The sequence below is a fragment of the Ischnura elegans genome, chromosome 1, assembly GCF_921293095.1.
Source record: "Ischnura elegans chromosome 1, ioIscEleg1.1, whole genome shotgun sequence".
Classification (NCBI taxonomy): Eukaryota; Metazoa; Arthropoda; class Insecta; order Odonata; family Coenagrionidae; genus Ischnura; species Ischnura elegans.
In genome coordinates, this window is record NC_060246.1 from 67,754,842 (window position 1) to 67,770,186 (window position 15,345).

General features: G+C 36.2%; 1 protein-coding gene across 1 annotated transcript in view; it reads right to left on the reverse strand.

Annotated features, from left to right (window-relative positions):
- Positions 1-14,852, reverse strand: part of LOC124162752 (protein fantom-like) — a 36,841-nt gene extending 21,989 nt beyond the window's left edge. Inside the window, exons 1-8 of the mRNA XM_046539392.1 lie at positions 14,510-14,852; positions 14,287-14,428; positions 8,889-9,042; positions 6,959-7,077; positions 6,116-6,254; positions 2,877-3,031; positions 1,461-1,615; positions 251-387 (exon numbers count right to left, since the gene is read on the reverse strand). Coding sequence (XP_046395348.1) covers positions 251-387; positions 1,461-1,615; positions 2,877-3,031; positions 6,116-6,254; positions 6,959-7,077; positions 8,889-9,042; positions 14,287-14,428; positions 14,510-14,600 — 1,092 coding nt within the window. The 5' untranslated portion in view covers positions 14,601-14,852. The remainder of the gene's footprint in view (positions 1-250; positions 388-1,460; positions 1,616-2,876; positions 3,032-6,115; positions 6,255-6,958; positions 7,078-8,888; positions 9,043-14,286; positions 14,429-14,509) is intronic.
- Between the last annotated feature and the right edge of the window lie 493 nt (positions 14,853-15,345).

Here is a 15,345-nt window from a genome sequence, read left to right on the forward strand (position 1 = left end):
AATAAACAATTTTTAGATACCAATGAGGCCACTACCCAGTCTAGGAACACGACTAAAACCTAATTTATAAATAAATCCAAAATGTGCTATTTCCACAATATCATAATAATTAATAAATTCATTAATTAAAAAACAATTAATACTAATGAATTTTCTTCAATTCATCACACATGAACACAACCATAGCCCAAGACTCAAGAGGTATTGATTATATGGAAAATAAAAACTATGGCTAGTGGCAGAAGCTTACCCTCAAATCATTAATCTCTTCTTGTAGTTGATCGATAGTTAGCTGCTTAATTGTCACCTCTTTTACAGATTTATCCACTTCACTCTGAAGTTTACAAACTTTTAAAGATTCATCGTTCAATAATTCCTTCAGCTCACCTAGGAGAAATAATCATGGGAACAAGAAAAAAATAAGACAAAGAGACTATAGAAAAATTATTCTGAATTTACAGAAATTCTTCAAATACATGGCAAAATTCAAGCAGTAGTGAATTTCCAAAGAACATTTTTAATTAACAAAAAATACTGTACTGTAACGAATTCTTCTGACATAGCCTATGTCTATTAAAGCGTATCATCAAAAAGGTGGATAAAAATATGTATACTCAAAACTACAAAAAAACTCACACAAAATTGACAAGGTAAAATATTTCATTTTCAAAAACCATTGCATTCAGAAACTTAAATAAGTACATATTTAGCTATGTGGGGTGAGGGCAAAATTGAAAAAGTGATTTGAAGCAAAAGTTAGGATCATTGGTAAAAGGATTTTAGGATGGGAGGAAGAACAATATTTAGCACATCTAGCAGGAAAAAATTCCATCGCTACAGGACATTTTCTTTAAAATCTTTTTCTCTTAGACATCAGATGATCATCCATCCATGCTTCCAAAGCAACCACCAACTACTTTTCCCTTTTCCCACACCCCAATAAACAATTGATCCTCTTTCTAATACGATATGCTTTGAATGTTTACAATATGGCATAAAATTCTGAAAAAATGTTATGTATTTATAAATCTAAGTTATTCAGTCATTACACCTTTTAATGCAGCTGGCTGATACATATATGTATCACCTTTTACATCTCTGGTCAAACATTATTGCCCAACTTCATCACATATGAATAGTAACCTTTACTTTTCAGAAGGTGTGAAAAAACTGTATCATTTAAAACTAATTTGCTTTAAATTCAAAGAGAAAGTCAGAAAACTACTCCTTAACATTGTTTTCTTATGCCTTACAATTTATTGAATTACCCCTGAATCTCTCTCTACAATGGCTCAGAAAGATTCAGTACTTAAGGGGTTCAATTTGGTACAGAAAGTTACCATTTCTTAATACTGGCATTCCAACAAAACTAGCAGACAAGATAATAATCAAGGTAAAACTTTTAAGCCACTGAACACATGATAGCAATGCACAGGCATTTATACTGAAGAGGGACTTACAGTTTTCTCTTTGAAGAGAATTCATATGGTCATTCATTTTTTGTACTCCTTCCATAGCCTCTCTTCTTTCGCTTTCAAGAGCACAAAGATGCTCCTCTTGAGTCTTAATATGCCTTTGGAGTCTAATTATTTCTACGTTTTCTGCAACTCTCCGGCTTTCCATTCGTAAGTACAATATAAAAAGAGAATGAGAACAATAAAATACTAAAAGGCAAAGAACAAGAAGAATTTTTGAATCATTACAACTTAATTGCTCAGACATATGCTGAAAGATTACCATTTTTGAAGTTTTACTGAGGAATTTTAGCTTCGCTAAAGTTGATTATGAAAATTCATGTACAAAAGTGAGGAAAATTTTTATGCCTGCATCATGTTAATGCACTGAAGTGTTATGAATGATATATGAGATGGCAAGGTTGTAGTAAAACATTTGTGATTCATAAACCATTATGTATTAATTATGAATGCAAGAGACAGTACAATAGATGTTCACAATAACAATTACGAAAGAATCTCAGAAAATCTCTCATTATTCTGCGCAATCATTGTAGCAGATGCTCATAAAAAATTGCCTCTTTCATCATTTGAAATTCCACAAAAAGTTGAATAAATTAGAGAAAATTTAGAGGAGGTGTCAAACTGTCATTGACAGCTTCAAAAGTTTAGCGTCTGGAAAAATTGCATATTTCACTGCCAAAATTTATGCTTGCCACAAAAGCACAATATACATTGAAACTTTAGAAAGATATTTGGTAATTACACGCTAATGCTGTCCCATTCACCACACTAATCAAATTCAGCCCTATCAAATGAAAAAAATTGACATGTAGTGGAAAAAATCTACAATAAAATCAAAACTTATCTATAGATAAAATATGAAAAAATATGTAAGTTTCTCATTGATATTTTTTTCAAAGTACAGGCATCCCCCGAGTTACGTAAGAGATGCGTTCCGGCAGACTATGCGTAAGTCGAAATTTACGTAAGTCGAACCTTTGCGATGGCGCATCAGAGATTGCTGTAAAACAAGTTGTATCGTACAGGAATGAGCGCAACCACATACGCCACCACATCCATCGCTAGAACTGCAAATTTTCACGTTGATTGCTGACTTGGGATTTATAAGCGATTTTTCTACAGAAATTAATGAAATTTCCTTCGAGGAATGACAAAAATGGGTCACTTTGTTATTTTTAGCACGTAAAAAACTCTACAATTATTCGATATTTTTTCTACCATAGGTTGTACGGGCGAATATCTACTTCTTCGCGCTCGCATTCGAAAATTAACGTAATCATTTGAAATACGGTTATCGCTTACGTAAGTACGGATTTACGTAAGTCGAGACATACGTAACTCGGGGGATGCCTGTATCTTAGGTTTACTGATAGATTTATGAGTGCTAATTTACTTTACCTGCTTTGCTCAAGGTTTCTAGCTGAAGTATGGGCTGCAGCAGTGGCAGCAGATAAGGCAGATGCCATTCTTGAACCTTCTTCCTGGACCCGAGCCAATTCATCTTCTAGGTCTTGCACTCTAGCATTGCTTTGCTCCCTCACTGTTTCTAATTCCTTTATTATGAATGAAGTTACCAGCAGGTATCAAATGAGAAATATACATCCACAATTCTAAATGAATTATTTCTCACGTCAGAAAGATTTACTTTATGAAGTCTTCATTTTCTATTGAATGGACCAATCACTTCCTATTCTTTCATTAGAACAGTCAAGTGCATAATTAACAATGATATATATTAATGAAAATAGAGGAAGGTATTTATCAGACAGTCCCAACTAGGAGGGCCCTCACAGAGAGGACTGATGGGAGAAGGGGGGGCCAAAGCAGTCATTATGGCCCTTAGATCTCTAAATAATTGTAACTGATAAGTTGCAGTCGAAGCAAACTAGGCACATAGCAGGCCCTCCATAAAGAGTTTTTGAGAGTACCACTGCTCTAATTGACATGCAAATGTATATTTGAAAGCATATACAGAAGTTTCTTTCAGTTATCTTCTGGCAGGCCAAATGTCCACATTTCTATTACTTCACAGCATGCCCTCCATACTGCACTTCTATTGATGACTCACAGACTAATGTATACAAATTTGGAACCATATCCAGAAAAGCTAGAGAGCAGTAATTTTTCATGGGTCTGGACGAGTAAAAATGATTCAGAAGAAAACTCTGATATCCCCAACTTTTCAGCTCCTACCCCCAGAAAAAATTCAAAATGGTGGAAATATAGCCACCAATGCCCAAAAAACTCAGAAGATCATGGCCTTTGACAATCATTTGGATAATGGAAGGATCGATGTATCATTTTGTCTGCTTCTTGTTTCCATAAACCTCCAGAATTCGGAATTACAAGTCTGTGAAACTGAACTTGGATGGGTCACACCAAAATTCTGTGCGACAGGCAACCCAAGTGATGAAATTAAGGATCTTTTCTAGGACTCTCAATTTTGCTGCAGGTCAGGAACTTTGTTAATGTAGTACTCAGAATTTAATGTTTGGAAGGAAATTTCTTAGCTTTTCTACAAAAACACACACTTTATTGCCGACTAGTTTCGGTTACACTGTACCATTTTCAAGACTGTCTAGTTTCAAGTCTTGAAAATGGTACAGTGTAACCGAAACTAGTCGGCAATAAAGTGTGTGTTTTTGTAGAAAAGCTAAGAAATTTCCTTCCAAACATTAAATATGGAATTCTACAAAGTAAAGGCCTCAACAATTCAGTGCTCAGAATTTACTTACTTAGGAAAAATTGAATATCCCCCTCCTTCCTCCCGAAAATTTTTTAATTGCTTGCGATCATTCTTGTTTTTCCCTAAATGCCCTCAGTTGATGCCTCTGAAGCCTTAAGTACAAATGCAATTGAGGTGTTGATTAATTATTTGGAAAGGGGAAGGACTGAAGATTGATTAAGATTCTTTAGAGAAGTGAAGGCTCCAGGAAAATTAGCTGAAATAAACATGAAAGAATAATGTCAAAATAAAAGTTCTCCAGAGACTTTATATCAAGGGTCATGACAATCAGATCCAGATCAGAGCACCATCCGATGGGCAAGACTATTTAGATGACATATTAATGGAGAACTTTCTCCTATGATTCAGAAATGCCTTGCAGAGTAGACAGTTTGTGCATATATGACAGAAGGGATAAGCTTCTGGTAAAAATTAGAAAAATTGGTTAAAATTATTTCTTTAAGCCTTAAAGTATCCCAATGTATGTGCACAATATTTTCCGAGGTTTTGACTCTGGATACGTCTAGAAAATCAGTCCATAGGAGTTTCTGATGTTTCAAGCGTAGAGAGATGGATCATGCTTCTGACAGGATACAGAGAAGAAGATGGTAAAAATGCCCATGAGAGGAAGAGAGGACAACAAAATGGGCACATTACCTGAGTTGTTCCAGGAGGAGGCAAGAGATGAGAGGAGCAAAGCTCTCACCTGCAGTTGGTGATGCCTCCCCATGAGTGAGGATCCAATGTGGGGGGCGAAGCCTTGCAAGGTGCATGGGATAGCAGAGCAAAAAAAGAGGTAACCTCCGTGTACCTCCTTGAAAGCAAGTAGGGGAAGTGAAAATAGATGCTCCTCAGAGTGCATGGTAATGCCATCCAGTGTGTGGGAGCCCAAATTGGTGAAGTAAAGCCTCCCAAGGCGACTGGGATGGCAAAGCCATTCCAGGAGGAGGAGGAAAAATGTGGGGGTGAACAAAGTTCTGGGATGAACACACTGTGCAACTGGCAAAGATGGCTTCCGACTGGGACGGCAAAGCTATTGAAAAAGGCAGTAAAGAATGAGGGGAGTTAAGCAGGTATAGTCAGGGATGAAGGAAACACATGCCACCCAGCACAGCCATTCTGTGAAAACTGATAAGGTACAGGTTACATGCTACAGGCAACACCTGGTTAAGCCAGCAGAGTCGGTGGGATTGTGCAGCCATCCCAGGAGTTCTGGAGAGAAGATCCCTTATCAATCGAAGCAAGATTAAAATATATGGATTCAATGGTGTTACTTAACTTGGTGATTAAATCAATAAAAATGCAGTACAGTTTTGATCATATGATCATTCTATTGACCGTTCAACTAGTTAGCAGCTCATCACTTCCTTTGCCAGTTCCGACAAACATTTCCCATCTCTTCCTTTCCTATCCTCAGCTTATTCTTCCTTGACCACACTTCCCCACATAAAATAATATTTTATCAATATAAAGAGTGCAAAATATGCAGGAAAACCATGACACAGAGGCAAAAGGAAATATTTCCAAGGAAATGATCATGAATGATTTTTTTTCACTTCTGCTAGTCCATTAGGACTTTCCCCTATAACAGGATGAATAATAAAAGCTCTGCAATAGTGTACCCAGTAAATCTGTGAGCTAATTACATACTAAAAATAACAATAAGATAATAATTAACCCTGGAAACACTTATGACACAAAACACAAAAATCAGCAGGTATAGCCAAATATTTCAGGTAAACACCTATCACCTCATGATGGAAAATAACCTTGATGAACCCTATCGTTAACCATGATTTGACAAAATATTTTACCGTGACATTTTCCTCTTCTTTGCAGCAGTTTAATTTAAACTGAACATTTTGTTGAAATAGGTACAACAGTAAATGAAAGCTTGAGGAATTTTGCCTACCTTCTCATAGTTAATCAGCTGCTTTTGGAGTTTACAAACTTCTTGCTCCAGGAATTCATATTTATTCTTTTGTTCATCTGTACTTCTGCAAATTCTCTCAGTTACGTGATTACTGGATATATTTTCAGGGCCTCTGTCCCTGCAAAATATCAAATTAAATTTAAAGCATTGAAGATTAATGTGAAAATACAAAAAATATTCAAACCAAAGAAGTAGTGCAGACATGAAATTTATGAAGAAAAAAGCTTGCCGGAAAATCAGTACTTATTTATAAAATCGTTTCAGGCTTGATTTTGTGGAAGTTTGCTATAGCCATGGTAAATACACAAATGCGAATTTCCACACTATTTAATTTAACACTCAACAACTGACCATGGTTTCAACACTTTGTGTCATTTTCAAGACCTTGCTGTTGTGTTAAATTAAATAGAGTGGAAATTGCCATTTGTTTTTTAAATCATGGATCAGTACTTATGTCCAATTCTCTTCCTAAGCCTTAGGTTATCTTTATCTAATGCAATACAATAATATAACATTCTAAAACTCCTGTCCCTAAATGCCCTTCTATGAGCCAGGAAATTGATTCTTAAGATGCATGTCTTAAGATGATTGGATCAAATTTAGCTGAGAACTTCAAAATGATTTAATGCATTTTAGTGTTATTATGGAATTAGGAAAGCACAGCAAGCCACTTTCTCCATGGAATTAACATACATATTGGCAAACTGGTGACAACTGTAATATTTGAAGTTCTGACCCTCACTAATTTGTAACAGAAATTAAAAGAGTTAAGCCATATTAAAAAAAAAGAATTTGAATATATGTACACTTTAAACAAATCACCTGCAATAATCAGACCTCGATGAAATATTTTGCACTGTATGATATCCTGAGCGGTGAGGACTTTTTCTTGCACTACGAGGCACAAACCCATGATGTGTGGAGAGTTGGATACCAGCAACCTAGATTCAAAGAAAAACTCTTTCAACTTCAAATGGCACCTAATTTTTAAAATAAAAAAAAATACAGTGATATCTCCCAATTATAAGATAAATGTGGCCACAAAAAAAGACGGCTTCATGCAAAGATAAATCACACTATTCTTGGCCAAGTACAAATCCAAGGATGTAAGCAAGCATATGTCTCAAGTTCACCATTTCCAATATTGCGTCATTCAAAGCTCACATAGTGTAAATCCTGTATCATCTCTACCATGCAAGCCAGTATGCTTGTTCCAATGATTGGTGCCATCTTGCATTTTATTCTTTCTACAAGTAGACCAAGTATGCATAAAAAAATAAAAAAGTTTGCTTGTTGTAACATTTGTTTAGTTTGCTGGCTGCCCACCCAGTGGGCCAGTGTTCAAATCCTGGCAGAGTTATAGATTTTTCAGAGACTGCCCGATCTCTCCTTGAGTTCTTTGGGGAGATCATTTCAATTACAGCACTCCATCCATCAGATGGGACATTAAACCACTGTACCCTTGGTGCCTTTTATTAAGAGCTGATGCTGGACTCATGCCAATGCTGGGTTTCTCCCTCCCCTTCCCTCATGGTACAAATAACCTCATCTGTTGGTCACTTCTATCAAATACCATTCCAAGTTTTGAAACAAATCATGTATAAAATTATTACGGCTCAATCTTAATTATATCAACACTGAATTCATTTTAATTTGCAAAAAAAAGCTCCCCATAGTAATATGTATAACCAAAAGCCAGACAGACCTTGTGCTAAGCCAATGACCTTATGATTTAGGTAAGGAAAGTTTTGCACATTCTCAGTTTTGTTCTGAAAATCCTATACTCACAAACATCTCAAGTTTTTTGTACGGCCAAAAATTATGTAATTCAAGCAAAGTACATGGTGATAAGTGGGTTGCATTTTTCAGGAGTTGTGATTATTTGATGATGCATGAAGACATTGCAGGTGGTTTTCTTAAAGAAATTCTCAAAATGGTAATGAGGAAATAAACAGGTATGAGGACTTCCTTGGAGATTAAAATGAAGTTGTCTAGCTCAACATGAGATAACTCAACTTTCTACTCATTCCAAGTCATCCATGGGTACTCATGTACAGTGCCAACAAACCTAAAGTCTCAAACTTGTCCATAAGGAAAGCTAAACTAAATGAGAAAACTGTGATTGTGAATTATCCAATGCTAAGACTCTCTTTATAATTTTTAACATGATGACTTATGATGCTGTGACATATTCATCAGAACTTGTCTATCACTAGATTTTTTAATGTTTTTCAGTAATCTTGAATAGCTACAGAGTCAAGGGACTTATACTAACTTCTTTGTTTATAAGTTGAGTGATTGCCCATCTTCAGCCTGATGATCAAAAATAATGACAATTTGCAATGCAAGGCTAGTGAACAATTTCCATTCAGGAGGCTAAAAATTAAGCAATAAGAAACATAAGAAATTACTTGGAAATAACATTTTTAGAAACAATCATGTGCCTCCAAAATTTACATCAATTGTTTGTGCAGCTGCCTACCTTATGCTAGGTGACCCAAAGCAAAAACTAATTCCTAATTAACAATGAATGTGCTTTCTAAATAATGAATGTGCTTATTCATTTATCAAAAAATGCAATGGATGTGCATTGAAGGTGTGTCACAAAATCATAATTCAAACCTGATGGAGCACTTATTTAAAGGCCAAAATTTACATTTAATCACGTTTATAAATGACTTTTAATCTAAATGAAGCCATGAATGAACAAAAGCTGTCATTCAATATATGAATAAGGTTACAATTAGCTTACCACCAATTTTTCCTTTAATAGTTGATTAGACCTTTCAAGTTCATTCACTCGGCTCATGAGGTCTTCCACCTCAAGGTCAGAATATTTTGGTGTAGGTAAACCTTTATTTTGCAAATTGCGCTCAGCTACCACACGCAACAGTTTTGCAGCTAATCTAAAGGATACAACGAAGGGCAAAGTAGCATGATGTAAGTGTTACCTCAATCACACAGTAAGAGCAAAGCTTTAAAACTGCATGAATTACATTTTTTTCCATAGAATAATTTTTGAACTGACCTATTGGAAAAGAACACCTTATCTTAGTATCCTTCAATGGGAACACATGTAAAATGAACTCAATATTACAAGATCTTGGATGAAGAATTAAATTTGACGTACATTTCCATATAATTAATATTTATAAACATTTTATTTCCTTATGGTTGAGTCACTAACAAATTTTAGAATATTTTATTAGGGCGTACTTTACAAGGAAATTTTGATAGTTGATTGGCTACCTGTTCTGATTTTAACGTTATGTCTTTTTATTTACAGCAACATAGCCTAATGTATGAGTAAATATATTTGTCCATCCACATTGAAAATTATGTACTACTGGAAAATTCAAGGGATGTGCAAGTACTCGAAAATTAGAGTCAAGTTGAGTAGTTGGTACTCGACTCAAGTGGTTTGAGTAGTATAACGAATGTTGAGTCGAATCGTTTTGGTTACAGAGCTGCCAAGCTCAGTAAGTCAGAAATCAAGTGCAGTAAGTTCAGAAATCTGTCGACAGGAGTCGCTATCATGAAACTCATGTGATAGTATCGTTTTTAAAGTCGTTCTAATGCCTTAGCCTCGGAGTATCAGCTTTGGTAAGCATAGCAGTCAACCACTACAGTAGTCGACGCGGGTGCCAAATACCTTTTCGTCAGCCACAGAGGCCGACCATCCCCCAACCTAAAGGCGTAATCAAAGTGGACCACTGCATCGTGCATACATACTATCTTATGCAATACTTTTATACCATCCCATACTTTCTTTACTCAAACGCTGAGAGAATACGTAAATTTTTTTAGGATTTCTATGGAAAAAATGCAACTTTTAGGTTTTAGCAGACAATGGCAATTTTTCCCGGTGTTTGACGACACAAGTGGTGCAATTTTTTAGCCTTTTAGAGTACTACCTAAGTCCGAAGTTCATTTTTGTTTATTCCTTTGTTTCATTTAATTTCCTTGTTGAACTAATAACAAAGAATTGCTGATTAAACGAAGTAAGAAATAAAGAAAAAAGTTTTGGTAGACAAAGCTAAAGCTACATAGTTTGTTCGCTTTGTCCACTTATATTCCTAAAAGATTCAAGATCCATAAGAATCGCTAATATAAGTTTGAATAAAAATTCCCAAGGTTCCCAAATCTCGCAACTTATGTAAGAAAGTACTTGTCCAGCCACACAAGTGTGTAGCGAAAGACAATTTTCTGCAGGCAGTAATACTGTAACTTGGAGACGTCAAATCCTGCTGCCTGAGCACTTGCCTGTAGTACTGCTATTTTTTCTGCATGAGAATTTGAAAGGATCTTATATTACATGATTGATTTACCTGTATAATCTTTATTACAATTGTACCTTGTACCTTAACTGAGGGCCCTTCTGAGGAGTTTGGATACATGCATTAATTAAATTGACAAAATATAACTAGAGGTATATTCCTTTCCCTAAATTGAGCTTGTGGAACTGTTTAAGACACATTAATTTTCATTCATCTCCTAATAGGGTGGTTTCCTATTAGTTTTTTATTGCCTATATCGGAAGATTATTACTCCTGGAGTACGTATTTCACGCTTTTAGATTTTTAAATGACGATATCTATTTTTCGCGATTAAATGAAAAGTGAAAATTTTCAAGCGCGCGAAAACGCAACGGGTAAGGAAATCTCTCCGTGTGACGTATTTCTGGTTCCCCCTCCCGCCTTGTGAGGTGACCTTGATCGAGGCTCTGAGCGCTGATAGGACGCAGGATGCTAGAGGGTAGCTGAGTATCTTGCTGTCTGGTAGCGCTTGGCTTAAAAAAGGTTTATTAATACCTTATCAAACGAAGAAAACTTTCCGACCTTAGCCAGTTTTAATAGGTGATTATTAAGACATGTTTCCCTGAGCTCTGCGCCTCATGCATGCATTGGTAATCTCAGACGATGTATAACTCCTATCTTCTCCTATAGAAACTAGGTCCCTGTGACGTCACGTGGAGTGGCATCGCATGGGCGCCAATCTGGCCCTTTTCAAATGAGGATAAAAATGGACCATTGCCATTCGTCTCAACCGGTATTTCTAAAACGAAATAATTTGTATATTATGAATACAGTAATTGTGGGTAACAAATCGCAATCAATGCCTTTCGGTTTCTTTGATGAAGGAAACTACCCTATTGTGACACAATTAACGTCAACGTTCCTCAATATCTATTCCTTTTTAGATCAAGCTAAGCATTTAAACAGAAAATTCACTATTGAATTGATTGATGGATGGGGATTGGAAAAATGAGAATATGTTTGAGCATACATTGCTGTATTGTAGGAACTGCCATGCTTGACTCAACTCGACTTGATACTCGCCAGTAGCTTCTAACTCGACTTGAGATCAAAAAGAACTACTCACACATCCCTAGAAAATTCCACTAAAAAGTACAGTAGAGCTTGAATTTATTCATCCCAACTGAAGAGAGAGACCTACTAGATAATCGAAAAAGACAGATAATCGATTCATGCTCATTTTCATTTCACTTTTGCTCTTGGCTCAATGCCTTGCGATATTTCTATAAAACATAAGTACATAGTTTGTTACAGATAAAAGTGTCTTTCATCATCATCAACATCGAAAGTCAACTATCAAAATATTGTAATGAAACACTGACTTGCAATTTTCCACAAAAATAAAATTTAATTCGACTCGAGTTTCGATGTTACTACATCGTTTTCAAGGAACAACTGAGAGAGGAGAAATGGGATGGAAGGTCCTCAAGGAGGTGGCTGGAATGGGTAGAAGTGCAAGGCGGGGGGGGGGGGAGGGGAGAGTGGAAAAACCAGAGGAGGTAAAAAGGTTGGAAATTGAAGGTTTTTTTCCAGGGTTAACAAACTTTGAACATAGAAATGAATGCATTTGAATACACGTGGCGGTCTTCTTATCTTCGGGCGTTGTTTCCGAGGGCCATCGGGCCATCCTTCCACACCATTCACCGATGGCCCTCGGAAACAACGCCCGAAGATAAGAAGACCGCCACGTGTATTCAAATGCATTCATTTCTATGTTCAAAGTTTGTTAACCCTGGAAAAAAACCTTCAATTTCCAACCTTTTTACCTCCTCTGGTTTTTCCACTCTTCCCTCCCCCCCCCCCCCCCCCCCGCCTTGCACTTCTACCCATTCCAGCCACCTCCTTGAGGACCTTCCATCCCATTTCTCCTCTCTCAGTTGTTCCTTGAAAACGATGTAGTAACATCGAAACTCGAGTCGAATTAAATTTTATTTTTGTGGAAAATTGCAAGTCAGTGTTTCATTATGAATCAATTCCACTCCATCTCGCTTGATTCTTCGAATTTTATATCAAAATATATATGCATTTAATATTGGTTTGATGAAACTCTACATCCTGCTCTCGCATCTGCTAGCCTTTTCATAGTTATATACTGTGTACTTCTTTTCTAGAATCATTGATAACCTGTCTTATGTAACTCATTCGGGCTTGTTCTTTGCCCTTTTTCCCATCCACTAGTCTTTTGACAATTGTGTTCATCAGGCCATCATGTCTCATGATGTGATCATCATTAACCATGAGAAAGACAATGTTATAGTTTTTCCAATGCTGATGTAGAGGGGCAAATTAATTGATTGCTCTGAGATAACTCCCTAGAATACAGAATTGAACCGTTGCTATACTTATGGCCACGCTTGGCCTTATTGATGCTATTGGTATTCAGATTTTAGAGGAAATTGTATCTTCCGAAAGCCCGCAACTTCCTTAAATAGAATAAGGTTAAATGAAACCTCACCCCGTGAATCCTCAAAAATTACCTCAATACATAACCAAGGAACCTCAGAGACACTGTGGCTACAGCCAGTCAATAATACTAAGTCGGTTTGAAGCAGATACCCTAACAGCTAATCTTTTTTAAAGACGTGGTTCCTATCTTTTAAATCTTTCATTATCTATTTCATTTATTTTACCTGGGACCTTCCACAGGCACTCCCACAAGTGAATAACTATGTATTGCCTTAATTAGGCCTTAATTTGAGTCGTTCCTCATTCATCTATGGGTTATCATAAGATTTCTCTACTCTATGGCTCCTCTTGGGTCTATCTCATTTCTCACTCACGTGATCCATTTGATTTTCATCATCCTCCAGTGGAATCACTTATAGGATTCATCCATACACACATTACTTCTCTCCTCCTGTAATAATCGATGCTACACTACTATTGAAAAACATGTCCAGATATAAGTTCTGGTGAATTTTTACCTTACTTCCATGACTATATTCTCTCCTGTAAATAGAGACTTCTTTTTATAAAATGTTCTCTTATCTTAGGCTATTAAAGGGCTAGCATTCTCTTCCTTGCTCTTCCAGCACCAGTTACTTGGCTTCCAAGACCTTTCACCTCTTCAAGATATTGTTTCCTGATTTAAAGATTGGTCTTGGCCTCTTATCTTATGTCGCATACTATTTCTTCGTTTTATTCTAAATAATTTTTGTCAGATATCTGGCCACATTTCTTTCTATTTTCATGGAACTTTCTTCAAACCCTTCTTTCTCTGTTATCATCAGCCAATTGCATCAACATTTTCCCTAAGATATTCACTTCACATTGATTTCAAAGTTTCAAGAAATTTTTTGATGAAAATATATAAAATCATAGAAGGCAGGAACAGCCTTTCCCACTCATTTCCTTACAATTGCTTCTTCACATCCATTTAATGCAGAAAATAATTATTTTTATATATAAGCAGTGAATAGGATTACATAAACCTCCATATTATATGCATGTAAAAACAAACAATCATATCAACAACAACATTCACCATGAAAATCATTAATTAAAACACAAATAATCTTCGTAAGAGCGGAGAATTCGATAATAATTTGGTATTCCATACTGAACGAATTTATTGGTATTGTTAAATACATCATAATATAAATTAAAAAAAATGGGGAATGTATACGATAAAATCAAAGCATTCAAATTTACCAAGATGCGTTCAGGTACATTTCTCATATTAAATAAGATTTGGCAATGAAACCATTAGATATAAGGTTAATATATGTAAGGAAGAGGACATTATTTTTGAAAATTCTCTAATTATTTGGATAAGTCATGACTTGAGTATGCCACGGATGGCTATGAGGAACAAGGGCAGAGTCGCATACTAACCTTTTGATTTTCTCCTCCTGATTGTGACAGTGCTTTTTAAGGTTTATATTTTCCTCAAAAAATCTTAGATATCTGTTCTCCAATTCCGTTCTGTCAAGTTTGGAGGCATAACTTCCTTCGGTCATTGCACTTAAATTGTAATCTGCAAATTTTATAAAATCCAGATTAATGCATTGCTAAACTGAGCTCGGCATTCCGCTTCCACGCGTCATTGCAAACCTACCTCTTTCCTTAGATCGACAGGATAATCCACCGTATTTGTCATTACCAACATCTTTTACAGGGACGACGTCTCTTCCAGGATCGTGAGCCATTTTAACTTAGCGCTATCCCAAAAATGAAAATCCAGGACTACTACATGTGATGTGTGTTTTATGACAGAGCGCCTAAAAAAATCGGTGGGAAATCTGTCTCTGGCAGTAGCATAGACGCTGTAAATGCAGTAGAGATGGAGGCTTGCACTTGAGGGATTTAACTATCGGAAAAGGAATAATTATTGTTACCTATGAGAGCACAATAATTTTGAATTTGTTTACAATTGACGAATTTATGACTTCATTTGCTGTAATTTCCACTATTCCATTATAGGTGGTGTCACTGAGGCAAGATGGCTTTGGAGCGGGAAAAAATTGAATTGCGGTTTGGTAAGTATCTCGCCTCATTCAATGAGAAATTACTGAAAAATTATTTCTGTCATCTCAATACAACCGCTATGAAGGATCAGTCACCCACAAATTTATCATATGTCTATTCTGCCTTTACATTAAACAATTAGGACAATCTCAACCGGTATCTTCATGTTAAGGAAACTAGCCTCGATCACCTCCACTGACACTTTGAAATTAGTCTATTATGCTGCAATTCATTCCCACCTGTCTCTTCAAAGCACTAAATATACTTACTCTACCCTGTTTGTATATTTTGCAATGTTGCACCTTTGCAAAAAACAATCCCTCTCTGTTTCCCACTAAGTTCCACCATTCATCAGCACTCCACTCGCTCCAAGAACCACATCCATCTGCACAGGTATAACCTGACTGCTGCTCAACATGGACCGCT